This window comes from Dioscorea cayenensis, chromosome 4, assembly GCF_009730915.1.
Source record: "Dioscorea cayenensis subsp. rotundata cultivar TDr96_F1 chromosome 4, TDr96_F1_v2_PseudoChromosome.rev07_lg8_w22 25.fasta, whole genome shotgun sequence".
Taxonomy (NCBI): domain Eukaryota; kingdom Viridiplantae; phylum Streptophyta; class Magnoliopsida; order Dioscoreales; family Dioscoreaceae; genus Dioscorea; species Dioscorea cayenensis.
Genome location: NC_052474.1, coordinates 6,923,845 through 6,936,404, shown reverse-complemented (window position 1 = coordinate 6,936,404; position 12,560 = coordinate 6,923,845). Strand labels below are relative to the sequence as shown.

At 34.2% G+C, this 12,560-nt stretch overlaps 2 protein-coding genes across 2 annotated transcripts; both read right to left on the bottom strand.

Annotated features, from left to right (window-relative positions):
- Nucleotides 1–1,722: 1,722 nt before the first annotated feature.
- LOC120258489 (mitogen-activated protein kinase 4) lies at nucleotides 1,723–5,750 on the bottom strand. The gene is made up of 3 exons (XM_039265913.1): nucleotides 5,390–5,750; nucleotides 4,597–5,035; nucleotides 1,723–2,785 (listed from the first exon to the last, which is right to left on the bottom strand). Exons 2-3 carry the CDS (start codon nucleotides 5,017–5,019, stop codon nucleotides 2,093–2,095), a joined length of 1,116 nt encoding a protein of 371 aa, XP_039121847.1. The 5' UTR covers nucleotides 5,020–5,035; nucleotides 5,390–5,750; the 3' UTR covers nucleotides 1,723–2,092.
- Nucleotides 5,751–8,135: 2,385 nt separating this feature from the next.
- Nucleotides 8,136–12,393, bottom strand: LOC120257884 (thylakoid membrane protein slr0575). The gene is made up of 9 exons (XM_039265174.1): nucleotides 12,054–12,393; nucleotides 10,956–11,002; nucleotides 10,790–10,892; nucleotides 10,345–10,431; nucleotides 9,864–9,947; nucleotides 9,283–9,336; nucleotides 8,748–8,828; nucleotides 8,495–8,540; nucleotides 8,136–8,368 (listed from the first exon to the last, which is right to left on the bottom strand). The coding sequence occupies exons 1-9, from the start codon at nucleotides 12,339–12,341 to the stop codon at nucleotides 8,316–8,318; spliced, it is 843 nt and encodes a 280-aa protein (XP_039121108.1). The 5' UTR covers nucleotides 12,342–12,393; the 3' UTR covers nucleotides 8,136–8,315.
- Nucleotides 12,394–12,560: the final 167 nt, after the last annotated feature.

The following is a 12,560-nucleotide window of genomic DNA, read 5'->3' as shown; positions in this document are numbered from 1 at the left end:
TTGTAAACATGAGCCTTTTTGAGAAGAATATGCAAATTAATGATTTCCTTTGTGAGGGTAATTAGAGTTTGCCGAATCTTCAATAGCTTTTGGGCGTTTGTTTTTCTCCATATATTTTGGTGTCCAAAAGGATTGATCTTTCTTGCCATAACTCCTGGGTTTGGAGTTCCAGGAGCATCAGTAAACATATTGTTTATGAGGTTTACCATCATTTCAACTATCCCGGTTATGAATCTCCCTGGAAAGGTTGGAAGAACCTCTGGTCTTTGAATGCTTCCCCGAGAGCTAAGTTCTTCGCCTGGTTGTTCCTTCAGGGTAGAATCAAGACTAAGGTTTTTCTTAATTCCATCAATTTAGTTCATAGTACTTGTTGTGCTATTTGTGGTATGTGTAGGGAGACAATCTACCACTTTTTTAACTCTTGCTCCCAAGTCTTGCCAATATGGAGTAAAATTGAAAATTTGACAGGCATGAAGATTATTTCCAGTAACAATCAGATTCTTTATTGTTGACTTGACAATATAAACACCCTTAGAACAAAACATCAGGCTTCCTTAATTGTGACTACAATTTGGAATGTCCGGAAAGCCAGACGTAATCTTATTTTTGAAGGTCTTAACTGGGATCCTCTGTGGATTGCCTCTTCTTCAATTTCTCAAGTGAAAGGTCTCATCCTTAATGCTAATTTTCAAAGAGATATGTTCTTCTTCAACATTTTGATTAGTTTTCCAACTCATTATTGTGTATTCTCTGATGCTTCTTGGTTGCCTGATTGTCAAATAGGAGGTGGTGGATTAATTATTGTTAACTTTCATAAAAGTATTGAGATCACAGGATGCTTTAGAATTACTGTTGATAATTCTGTGGTTGCTGAGTTGGTTGCATCTAAAATGGCTCTCAAGATTGCTGCTGAATTACACTTCAATATTGCCATGTTGTTCACGGATTGCCCTAGAATCATTTAGATGAAGAACTATTCCGATTATGAATCGGCTTGAAGAAATCATCATGAGGATGGAAATATGAGAGATCCTTTTAATTTGCATGTGAATTGCTATTGAGCTTATTCGTAGAGAGTGGAATCTTGTTGGTGATAAACTGGTTGCTCGTGGCCAATCTTGCCATGACATCTCACTTTTTCAACGGGGTCGAGACCTTCCCAATTTGGCTAATGGAAGTTGTTAAGCATAGTGGTTTTTATTTTGTTTAATCCTAGTATTGGCTGTATTGCTAGTTTAGTTTTGTTTGTTCTTTTTGGTTCTTCTACTTTTGTCTGTTTAGGCACTTTTCCTTGCCTTTGTATCTTTGTTTGATTGCTTTTAGTTCAATAAACTCAACTACTAAAGTAGCTCATTTTTTTAAAAATAAAAAAAAAATAAAAAAAAACTTTTTACAAGTAGTAGTGAGTTTAAATCATGAATAAGAGTGCACTTTTTTGGAATACGAGTAATGATTATGTGCGGATTATCTCAGTGTCCATGTGTGTGCAGGTCTCAACCCCTACTTGTTTTGTCAAAGATTTATAAATTTATGCATGATCCTCTTTTTTCTTAGTAGCCTTATGGCTCATCTTGGTAATAAAAATAAAAATAAATAAATAAAAAACCACATGAAATACAATGTTATCTTGCAGCGGTAGATAAATTTAAATCTCTACATAGAGCACAACAGATTGAAAACAAAAGCAGAAGCTACACAACCAAACTGAATTGGCTCACAAACTCAAAGGAAAATAGCAAATGAGCTATTTAAAACTACTACTAGAGATTAATGAGTCATAGAGTACTAAAAAACCATAGGCGAAAAACTACACTCAAATGTCCATAACTCACCTGTAAGACATTGTTGTGATATCACCAGAATAATAGAGCTGGTAAATCACAGCATCTTACAATCCGTCATCAACCACCAAAAATTATACAAGGGTAGGTACCAAACACGTCGGTCTCATGAAACTTGAACATATTTACAACTATGAAAGTCTGGCAGCAAGCATAATCCTACAGGAATAACTGAAACTTTGGCGGCATGCTCTCTTGGTTCACAAGTGAGCTTCTAATTAGACACAGCTTGAGATGATGAGCAGATCATACTAGTTCACATCAGCAGTGGCAGCCGCAGACTCTGGATGGTAGTGCAACATCTCCTGCCACATCATCTCCCGGATCACATCTTCCCCGAGATCTTCATCAATGTCAAGATCAATCGGGACCTGAGCTGGGGGGTTGGAGTTTGGATCATAAAGGGGAGACATGTAAGGATGTTCCAGAGCCTCAGTAACACTAATTCTCTTAGATGGGTCGAAAACAAGCATTTTCTGCAGCAGATCAATAGCAAGCGGATTTGCACGGGGATATAGAGTGCTAAAAGGAGTGCCAGGTGTGTATGGTAAGGACTTTATATACTTCCGGGCCTTTGGATTATCAATGAAGCCAAGATCAGCATCAGTACGGGTTCCAAGCACGTTGATGATGAGTTTGAGCTGGTTGAGGCATTCTGTGCCAGGGAAGATAGGCTTCCGGCCTAGAAGTTCAGCAAAAATGCAGCCCACAGACCACACATCAATGGAGGTGTCATAGTTCTCACAGCAAAGGAGCAGTTCCGGCGCACGATACCAGCGGGTAACAACATACTCAGTCATGAACTGGCCTTTTGTACTGTTGGTACGAGCCAGACCAAAGTCGCATATCTTGAGGTCGCAGTTTGCATTGACGAGGAGGTTCCCTGGTTTCAAGTCCCTATGGAGTATGTTTGCTGAGTGGAGATACTTCAGTCCTCGAAGCAACTAAAATAATGAGACAATATTAGCAATGTCTTTATTTTTAGTTAAAAAATACTGACACCTACCAAAGAAAGAGAAACAAGTTCTGGACACATATTTGCCTAGGGGAGAGCCAGGATAAGAGAATTTATCCTGGGTTAATTTCCAACCAGCACATAATGAATTGGGTTAACTACATCAATTCTATTGCTGTAAACATGAATAAATTGCAGTTGAAAGCAAAACTTGTTTCAATAACATGATGGTAATGTGGCCGCTTAGCTTACTGTCAGAAACATGAATAAATTGCAGTAGAAAGCAAAACTTGTTTCAATAACATAATGGTAATGTGGCAGCTTAGCTTATTGTCAGAAGCATTAAATGCTACGGGTTGACCACATCATTTCACAACATCCGATCAGTGTAGGTACAGCATATGGCACTGCAAAGTCAAAACATTGGCAAAACAAATCCACAAATGCATAAAATCAACTTGATCCTACCGGTATAGACCACATCACTTGCTACATCCGATAAATGCATTGCACACAAGAAAAAAGTATGATAAAGACTAGACATAGTCACACAAACAAGAAGAAAAGCCTTGAACAAAATATCAATGAAGTGGTATCCTTTATTACCACAAAACTAGTTCATGGCATAAGCTTAGCAGAGAGTTTTATGTAGTCGAACAAATACAATGCAAACATCCAAGCAAGACAGAAGTAAGAATCAGGAGGGTGGGAATTAAACTTCTCACACGAAGTAAACTTGAACAAAGGAGGATGGAATGTAATCTATAAAAAGTAAAATAGACAGCATCTAGAACCTCAGCCCCACTCTTGGTTGAATCACTATGCAAAAAGTAGAAAAACGAGCTGTCTATAAAATATGTATGTTTACTCTTAAACCTCTCCAGCAATTCAAGAACTCTAATCTAAGAGAATTTAGGAATGATGGTATGTACAGGAATATAATCACAACAAATAAAAATATATAAATAAATAAAACAAGAAAAGAGAAAATAGAAAAAAATTGTGTCACAATTCTCCTGTTAGATGTGAACAAATGATTTTGGGATTATTATTGGAGAAACTGTGAAAGTGGTCATAAATATGTAAGGAATTAGATCAATGATATGTAGGTAGGTAAGCAGAAGAGCCAACCAAAAACAAAATGTATTCTTGTTTCCTCCTGATAAATTGGTAGGAAGCACCCCATACAATAAACTCAGTGGAAAAAAGGGCATGTCAGAGACACTGTCACTTACAAGGAAAAGAAAGACTGAGCAATTACCTAATTGACAACTACCACAAAATATAAAATCGAAGACATGTGAACAACACCACCAAGTCAAGGATATAGCTTGGTTTTAATATGCCATGAACATGGACACCCAAGTGCCATCCATTTGTCCATCCATGGCAGAGAACTATCAGTAAATAGTATCGTATGAAAGAAACAAATGAAATGGTACAATCAAGAACAAAATATATATATATATATATATGTCAACTTAAAAAGCATGAAAACAGATGGAACATAGAAATTCAAACATTGGGGCCCAAGAACCCTTTAATAGCAGGTCTAGAAAAGACAAAGTAAAAAAGAAGGTGCACTCAGAGATGAGTGAATCTTTAGTAGCCTTTTCCCTTTCTACAGCCCTAAATCCAAGAAAACTACACATTCAGACACCCAAACTTGACCTAGCAATATTATCAAATAAATTGAAAATAAAGTTGCATAAGAGCATCATTGAGCACAAGGGTAAAGCAAGGAATAACTTTACCATAACCAAGTAAAATGTTTATCTAACTAGATCCAGCATATCATACCTGGAAGAGAAAATATTGACAATGATCATTTGAAAGTGCTTGAGAGGATTTGATAATTTGATGTAAATCAGTATCCATGAGTTCATAGACCAGATAGACATCCCTGAAACTTCTCCTATGGACTGGCATCATGATGTCTTTCAGAGCAATAACATTATCATGGTGCAGATGTCTAAGGAGCTTCAATTCCCTCAAAGTTCTAAGTGCATCAACACGATTATCAAAGGCATTATTTATTTTCTTAATTGCAACTTTCTCGCTTGTTTCTCTGTTTACAGAAGAGCAAACTACTCCATAAGCTCCCCTGCCAATGGGTTTAATAGGAACATACTTGGTATCAATCTCAAATAAGGTTTGCCACATTGAGTAGTAATGCTTTCCTCTGTTTCCAATTCCATTAGGGGGGTCTACCATCATAGCCATTTTCCTCAAATCACCACTGAAAAACAGATAAACAAGTAAATGCGGAGTTAATTCTGCAGCAACAGAAACGCTAAAGGTTACTTTTTTTTTACTTGGGGGAACTGCAATTCTCTGATTATTTAAGATAACATTCAAAATATTAAAAAAAAAAAAACGTAAGAGTTTCTTAACAAAATAAGCATGAAAGATAACAGAAAAAGATTTTTTTAAAAAACTTAGTTTTTTGGTTCAAAACCCTCAGTTATTATTTTCTTTCTAAAAAACTAGAATCTTGTATCAAATACAACCAAATTTTGAGACAATGAGGAATAACACAAATCAAGAAGATCAACTTCACAGAAAAAAAGAAAAAGAGAAACACCAAACATACCAAAACTCAAGATCACGACGCTCCCAAACGATTGAACTAAATCCAACACTCACAACTCCAGATTCCAGTCTCCTCCTCCTCCTCCAGCGACCTCCACAGCTGCGCTATTACCAATCATTCATCCCACCATCAATTCACTCTCAGATCACCAAATCCCCATCAGAAAACCCTAGAAGAAGAAGAAGACCACAAGGTACGATCTTTTCACCACGATCCGAAAATTGGGAGCTGGAAATAAAACCCTCCTCCAAAGAGATCTCCACGGAGCTTGGAATCCGCCCCAATTATCCAAAAACCTAACCCTCCCCAAACCCCATTTCCATCGCCTACCCAAAGCGAACAAGACTTGCCTTCCAATGAGTGGCGCCAATTTACTTTACAACTGTTTTATAATACTGTTAGGGGCAATTGGATCACGGATTGAGGGCTTGGGAATGGAATCTCATTTTCAAGCTTTTGTTTGATAATCAGGAAAGACATGAATTGTTTCCATGCATGGGAAAAGGATTACTCCTAGGAGAGGTATCCTATTCCACCCAAAAATGGGGGGAGAATAGGGGGAGATCTCATTTGTCATTATTTTATATTATTATGTTTATTACTGTTATCTCCTTGCTACTCCGTAGTATTCATCTCTACGATGATCTCCTGTTTTTTCTTTTCTTTCTTTGTTATTTTATTTTATGTTTTTACTTTCTGTGTTTTATTTCCAATGATCCGAAATTTTTTTATTTTTAATTATTATTACATAATTTTTGTCTTTTTTGTTATCTATCTCTTGTTTATCTATTTCTTGTTTTTTACAATTTATTTGTGATTTATTTATATTTTTTTAAAAAATACAATAACACTGTATTATTATAATAATTATTAAAAAAATACATTTGTGATTTATTTTTTTAAAATACAATAACACTGTATTATTATAATTATTAGATTTAAATTTAACAGTTGAAAACTAGATCTCTGTGAAATTAAATTCTAAAAATATTTCATGTGTTAATTGAATGTATATAGAATTTAATTGTATGGATATTTACGTATGTATATAATCATGTGAAATATGAATGATACACTCTCCACCAAAGCTGTCAAGTTAGATAAAAAAAAATCTGGTTAAATCCATTCAAAATCATAAATTTCTCTAAAGTCTCTTTCTTCAATAGATTTTTTTTTTTTTCATACACCTCATTTATTTCAATAGAAAATATGTATCATATAGTATATGATTAAATGAAAATAAGTACATATTAGAATATTGTACTTTCGTGTTTTTATATAATTTTAATTTTTAAAAAAAATTGGCATATTACTCAGCGGTACTAACACATGAGTTGAATAATAATTTTTTATTTAAAAAAATTGATTTTTAGAATTTGTTTGAAAATTTTTTTTTAAATGAAAAATGTTTGTCGTTTCTCATTTGTCACTAGGGGAAGAGGGAGAGAGAGGGATCACACTTGGAATGGATAATAAAAGGTTGATGGTTGCCGGCCTAGTAATATCTAGGTCGGTGTTTGGAAAGCCTAAAATGTCTAACTTTTGGGTGTAGGCCACCAAACTTCACAGCAAGGAACTTAGTAATAAATGAATCATGATAAACTTTTTTAATAAAAAAAAATTAAATATATATAAAAAAAAAATCCACAACGTTATCATCTAATTAGATTCAAAGTCTAACTTATCATAGTCAGACTTGTCTTCCTTCATTAATGCAATATCTTACTTGAAAGCTGAGATTTTTAAGTAAAAAGCAAATATCTGAAGGCCTTGTGGCTGAGGTTTTAAGAGAAAGGAAAAAAATTTAAATATATGATTCAATAATATACATAAATTTGAACATAAATTAGATATATATTGAAAAAAAAATCAATACATATGAACACTCACAGAAGAGATTTAATATGAATTGAACAAGAAGTTACATGGTTAATATTTATTATAATTTAAATATTTATTTATTTTTTAATTAATTAAACAACCACTATAGAACAAGAACTTTCATATAACAATCTATTTTGTTGAATTCTATTAAAAAAATTGTTTTTGAAATTTTTATTAAATAATATCATTTTGTTGATAATCCTCGGTTTAAACGTGGTAAAAATAAAAATCATTTTTATTTACAATCCACATCTTAAACATGGTAAAGGCCTTTAACTTCATGTTTATAAGCGTTTTTAATATATGACTTCTCTATATTTAAAAAAAGAAAAATTCTCCTATTAGATCCATATAATTCTTTCAAATTAGATCCACACGAATGACCATATCATCTACTAAAAAAAAAATTTGATGATGGAAAACTAAACAGATGATTTACATTACTAAACGTTTAAAATTATAAAATTTAATTAGTAAAATAAAACCTCAAAGATAATTAGATAAGCTCCAAACAGAGGGCAAACTACAAGAAACAAGAAGCAATTTTCTCTGCCATAAATAATAATAATAATAAAAAAAAAAAAAGTCAGCTGGCCTCCAAACCCTGTCAAATACACTTTAATAATGAACTTTAAACCTAAACCAGGGCATGATTAGTCTCAACAGTGCTTTCAATAATTGAGCGCTCAGTTGGTCATATACATATCATTGGAGTTTGATATTTACAAAGATAAATCAAATTTAATAAACTTCAAAAAAAAAAAAAAAACCAAAAAACTGAACAGGGGCAGAGTGCACTTTTTACAAATGCTCTTTCAAAAGCTAGCATGAACAAGAAGAAGAAAGTTTTTACAATTAGGAATTGAAAAAGATGAAACATAGCCAATATTATAACCCAACACTACATGAATATATATATAAATGGGAAAACCAACTTTATAATATACAAGGTGGCAATTAAGGAAACAAATAGAAAAATAGCTGCACATTTGAAGTATTAAAATGTAAGAGAGGGCAAAAAGACAGTATCATCAGTCTTGATTTAAGTTGTTTCAGAAATTAGACGAACTTCATATAGATTATTCTCGCCTCCGCCTGCAACCAAATGCTCTCATCATTTTAAGTTTTAATTCATATTTTGAAGTGATTATTAGTAAGTTGTGCATGAAGTCCCAATAAACACCAATAAAAGAATGTATGTGACAGTCACAAGAAACTCACTGATATCTGTGGAGATTCCTGGTCCAAAAAATGATGTGAATTTTGCCTAATTTAGTATCAAAATGTATCACCCGTCAGTTCATGCATTATTTCATCAAGAGACATGTTGGATCTCAAAAAACAGAATGATAATAATTCAATCCTAGATATAATGGCTTTTGCAATTATTCAAACCGAGTGTGAAATATTTGGTCTAGCCCAAGCAATTTATCGTAGCCTAAATAATCAAGGAAAGCGTAACTTGGACGATCACCTTTCTTTGTTCAAAATCAGACAACTGCAAAGCTTTTGCTTCAAAAACGAGAACTAAGCAGTACTTCCCATTCGCAGTAACCTATGCAGCGAAAAAAAAAATGAAAGTTATACAGTCAAAAGGAATTGAAAGATAAATGCTATAATCAAATATTAGCTATAATATTAAAAAGCAATAATCAAGAGCAGATACAAATAGCACTAATATTAAAAATTGGCCAATGGCAAAAATCAAGATTGAATAAAAGTTTAATCTGCAACATGGTTAAAACTATGACATGCATATGGGATAAGTGAATTATATCTCCTAATCTGGGTTCTGTATATATCTGATACCCTAAAACATTCTGTGATGTGCTCAATCATCTTTCAGGACTAGTTTTTCATGAGTAATTATTAAAAAAACAAGATACATCGAAATTTAATGTCCAAGACTTTTCTTAAACAAATTAATTCCATATGCAATGAATAGAAAGAATGTATGAAATATACATAAAACCAAAGGTAAAAGGTTAAAGGAAAAAGGAATTACATACTTCTTCTCGAACCATTTGTAGGATAGGAGCATTTCTCCGTGAAATTCCACCACCCTAAAGATCAAGTGAAAAAATAAATGTCACAAGGAGACTCAATACTTTACCAGACAAGTTCAACAATAGTAAACATAGACATGCAGTAACTAACAAGAATTATAAATCAATCAATGCTGAGCTACTAAAAAAAAGATCTTCATCATATATAATTTGGGTTTCTATTGCTGGCGAAGATTATAGCCTATATGCCATATTCATTTGACGTAAATCAATACCTTCTCCAACTCAAATTTACCACTATAGCAAGTCAATTGAAAATTTGGTACACCTAATTCGAGCTAGTTTGCATCAAGTCTAGAATGGAACAAATGTTCCAAAGGGTTAAAAGTTGGGTTATTCACAATTTGGAAACAAAGCTTTCAGTTGACATATGAGATCAATTGATACCACAGGATGTATAGGCATTAAAACTAAAATTCACACTGTTAATCTTGCCAGGCAAACACATAGGACTACAGGAGTTGTGACGTTTTAAATCAATCAAATCAGAAAAAAGCACAAAATGTATGGTAGCTGGAGACTACCTGACCATATTGAAATATTCGCTTCAGGGCCTCATCTAAATGCTGTTCATCTCCATATCGAAATCGAATAACATCATCTCTCACCTAAAAGTCATTCAAAGGAAAGTAAACATATTTTTAATAGCAGTGGAAGTTTACAAGAGTTATATACTAGAATTACTATAAAAAAAAGTGATTGTGTTTTTATCACAGCAGCCAACACACATGAACAAACACATGGTGGGTTCATATAGAAGTGATGCTCATTAGTGGTGTTGATCAATACAATTTGAGAAATGCTCTAGGCATATAATGCTTAGCGATGCCACATGACAGGTTATGTTGGATAAATGATGAAATAGTTGCTCTATTCATTTTCTTCATAATAAAAAAACTTGCAATGCTTCATTTTCCTGAGCAACTAACATAACCAGTGAAGGTAGTCAAGATCATCCAAAGTTAACACAGACTCAGCTATTTGCCTTTAAGAAAATAAATTCACCTGTTTAAGAATAGGAGTAGCACATTTCTCCCTCAAGATTTGAGCATCGGAGTAGGTTACACATGGTACTGGTTTAAGCTCTGCATACTTCACGGCATAATGCACAGTAAAGTTAGAAAAAACAACTGTAATTTTCTATCAGGAATGGCAAGAACCAAATACCTTAGATATTTGGATGTTCAACAATAATTCCATCTTACTAAGAAGGACCGATTTCACACCAATCAAGATTGAAAAGAGAGGAATAGACAGATATGATCTTATACCAAAGTTAGAATCAGTCTGACACTTAATCAGCATCATAGTAAACCGGTGAAATTTCCATCATGTTTTAACCCACATTGTCCTCCACATTCGTAGCATTGAGCTTATGTATATATACACAACAATACTGATGGCAATAAGAGAACTCCAAAAAGCATTTATATAAGACATGCAAATTTACCTTTAGAGCCATGCCAATTATTGCTATAGGAAATCCATATGTAAGCATTATAGCAGACCACTCAGACCCAGGGAGTATATTGAAATATGCTCCAAAGCCATACCTGAAAAATAAAAGAAAAGGTAACATAATGAAACCCACACACTTGCTTAAGCTATTGACTTACGAGAGCAGTGTGCAGCCAAGCGTTAATCCAATAGTGCCAAAAGAAACCTGTAGATGCAATAAACTATCCAGGTAAATAGTATTTGACAAATCTTCAACAATGCAAGTGGCTTAATCCTAAAGATTGTTTAAAAAAAGGGTCCATTAAAAACAAAGGGAAATCTTCCAAGATGAAGCAACTATATAGGACATATTGCTATAGACTACCATATATTGCATTGGAGAAGCAATAGAACATAATTTCCATTGAGAAAAGAGCATGATGAGAAGGGCAATGGCAAAGGCATGATCAAGGTGTTCATTCCTACAAAGTTTAATAAGTATATTGGGTCTAGATGGCAAACAAAGTCAACAAAGCTTCAGAAAAAAAGTATATCATGCATTATCAAGATCGGAGAAAAAATTGCTGTTGAGCTAAGGCATGATGAGAAGGGTAATGCCCATGCCATCACAACTTTGATCAAAGTATTTTGTTCTTTAAAGTTCAGTAAAAAGCAATAATTACTCATGTATTTCAAAAAATTTTGGCTAACAAAACATAAGTAAAAACCCTGCCTGTCTATTCATTTCCGAATACAACATGACTTGTCAACAAATTTCCTAAACGTACTAAAAAATGGTCTACAGCAGAACTAGAAAAATTAAAGAATAAGTCATGCATGAAACTTCTTAAAACACATTAATCATTGCACAGAATTCATTCCTATTACAAGGTATAAAGAATCAAAGTTATGATAAATTCTTAATAGGTTCACATACAACTATATCTTCCACTAAACATTTATATATTAGCAATTCCTGCAACAATACAACAAAACCAGATTGAGATTCTTTAGAACAATTCATCCATGGAACCGATTAAAAGTTAAAACACATAGTTATTATCACAATAAATCCTTAATAGCTTCCTACTCACACACATGCGCATATATATCTCTCCAATCATACATCATTTTACAGTCTTTACCCCTCCAACTCACGTCCAGCATAAACCATAATCAACAAGATAAAACATCAAATCAGAAATCATGCTATTCACAGCATTAATCACCATACTGAATCAATTCAAACAAGAACAAAAGCTGAATAAAGGAATAACCTTGGCGAGCGAGAAATCACTGTCAGTAACAACGGTCTTATCAGAGGACGTGGACGGCTGGGTAGAATCCACAGCATCTACAACCACAACAAGCCTAGAACGCCGCTGATTCAGGGTCACAAGACAGCGCAGAGGGAGGAGAGAAAGGGGGCTATGACTGCCACCAGTGGAGGAACCAAAGCGTCCTCGCCAAAGAGCAAGCCCATGGTGCCGCGAGGGGCACAGTGGGGCGTGCCCCGTGCTCCGGGACGCGCACAGAGGCAATGGCGCGGCCGCTCTGATCGACATGCTCTCCTGCTGTTGCTCTGCGTCTGATTCTCTCCAACGCGCTCTGGATATATATCGCCTCTCGAGCTCCACGTTTTCAGTGGCTGAAGTTGTTCATCCTTGCACGTGCACAGCACGCGTGCTGAGATTTTCTTTTCTTTTTTTTTTTTAAAATAATTTTCAGGAAACACAAATTAAACCAACCATCATCTTCTTTACATGCCCTTCATGCAGTTTTAT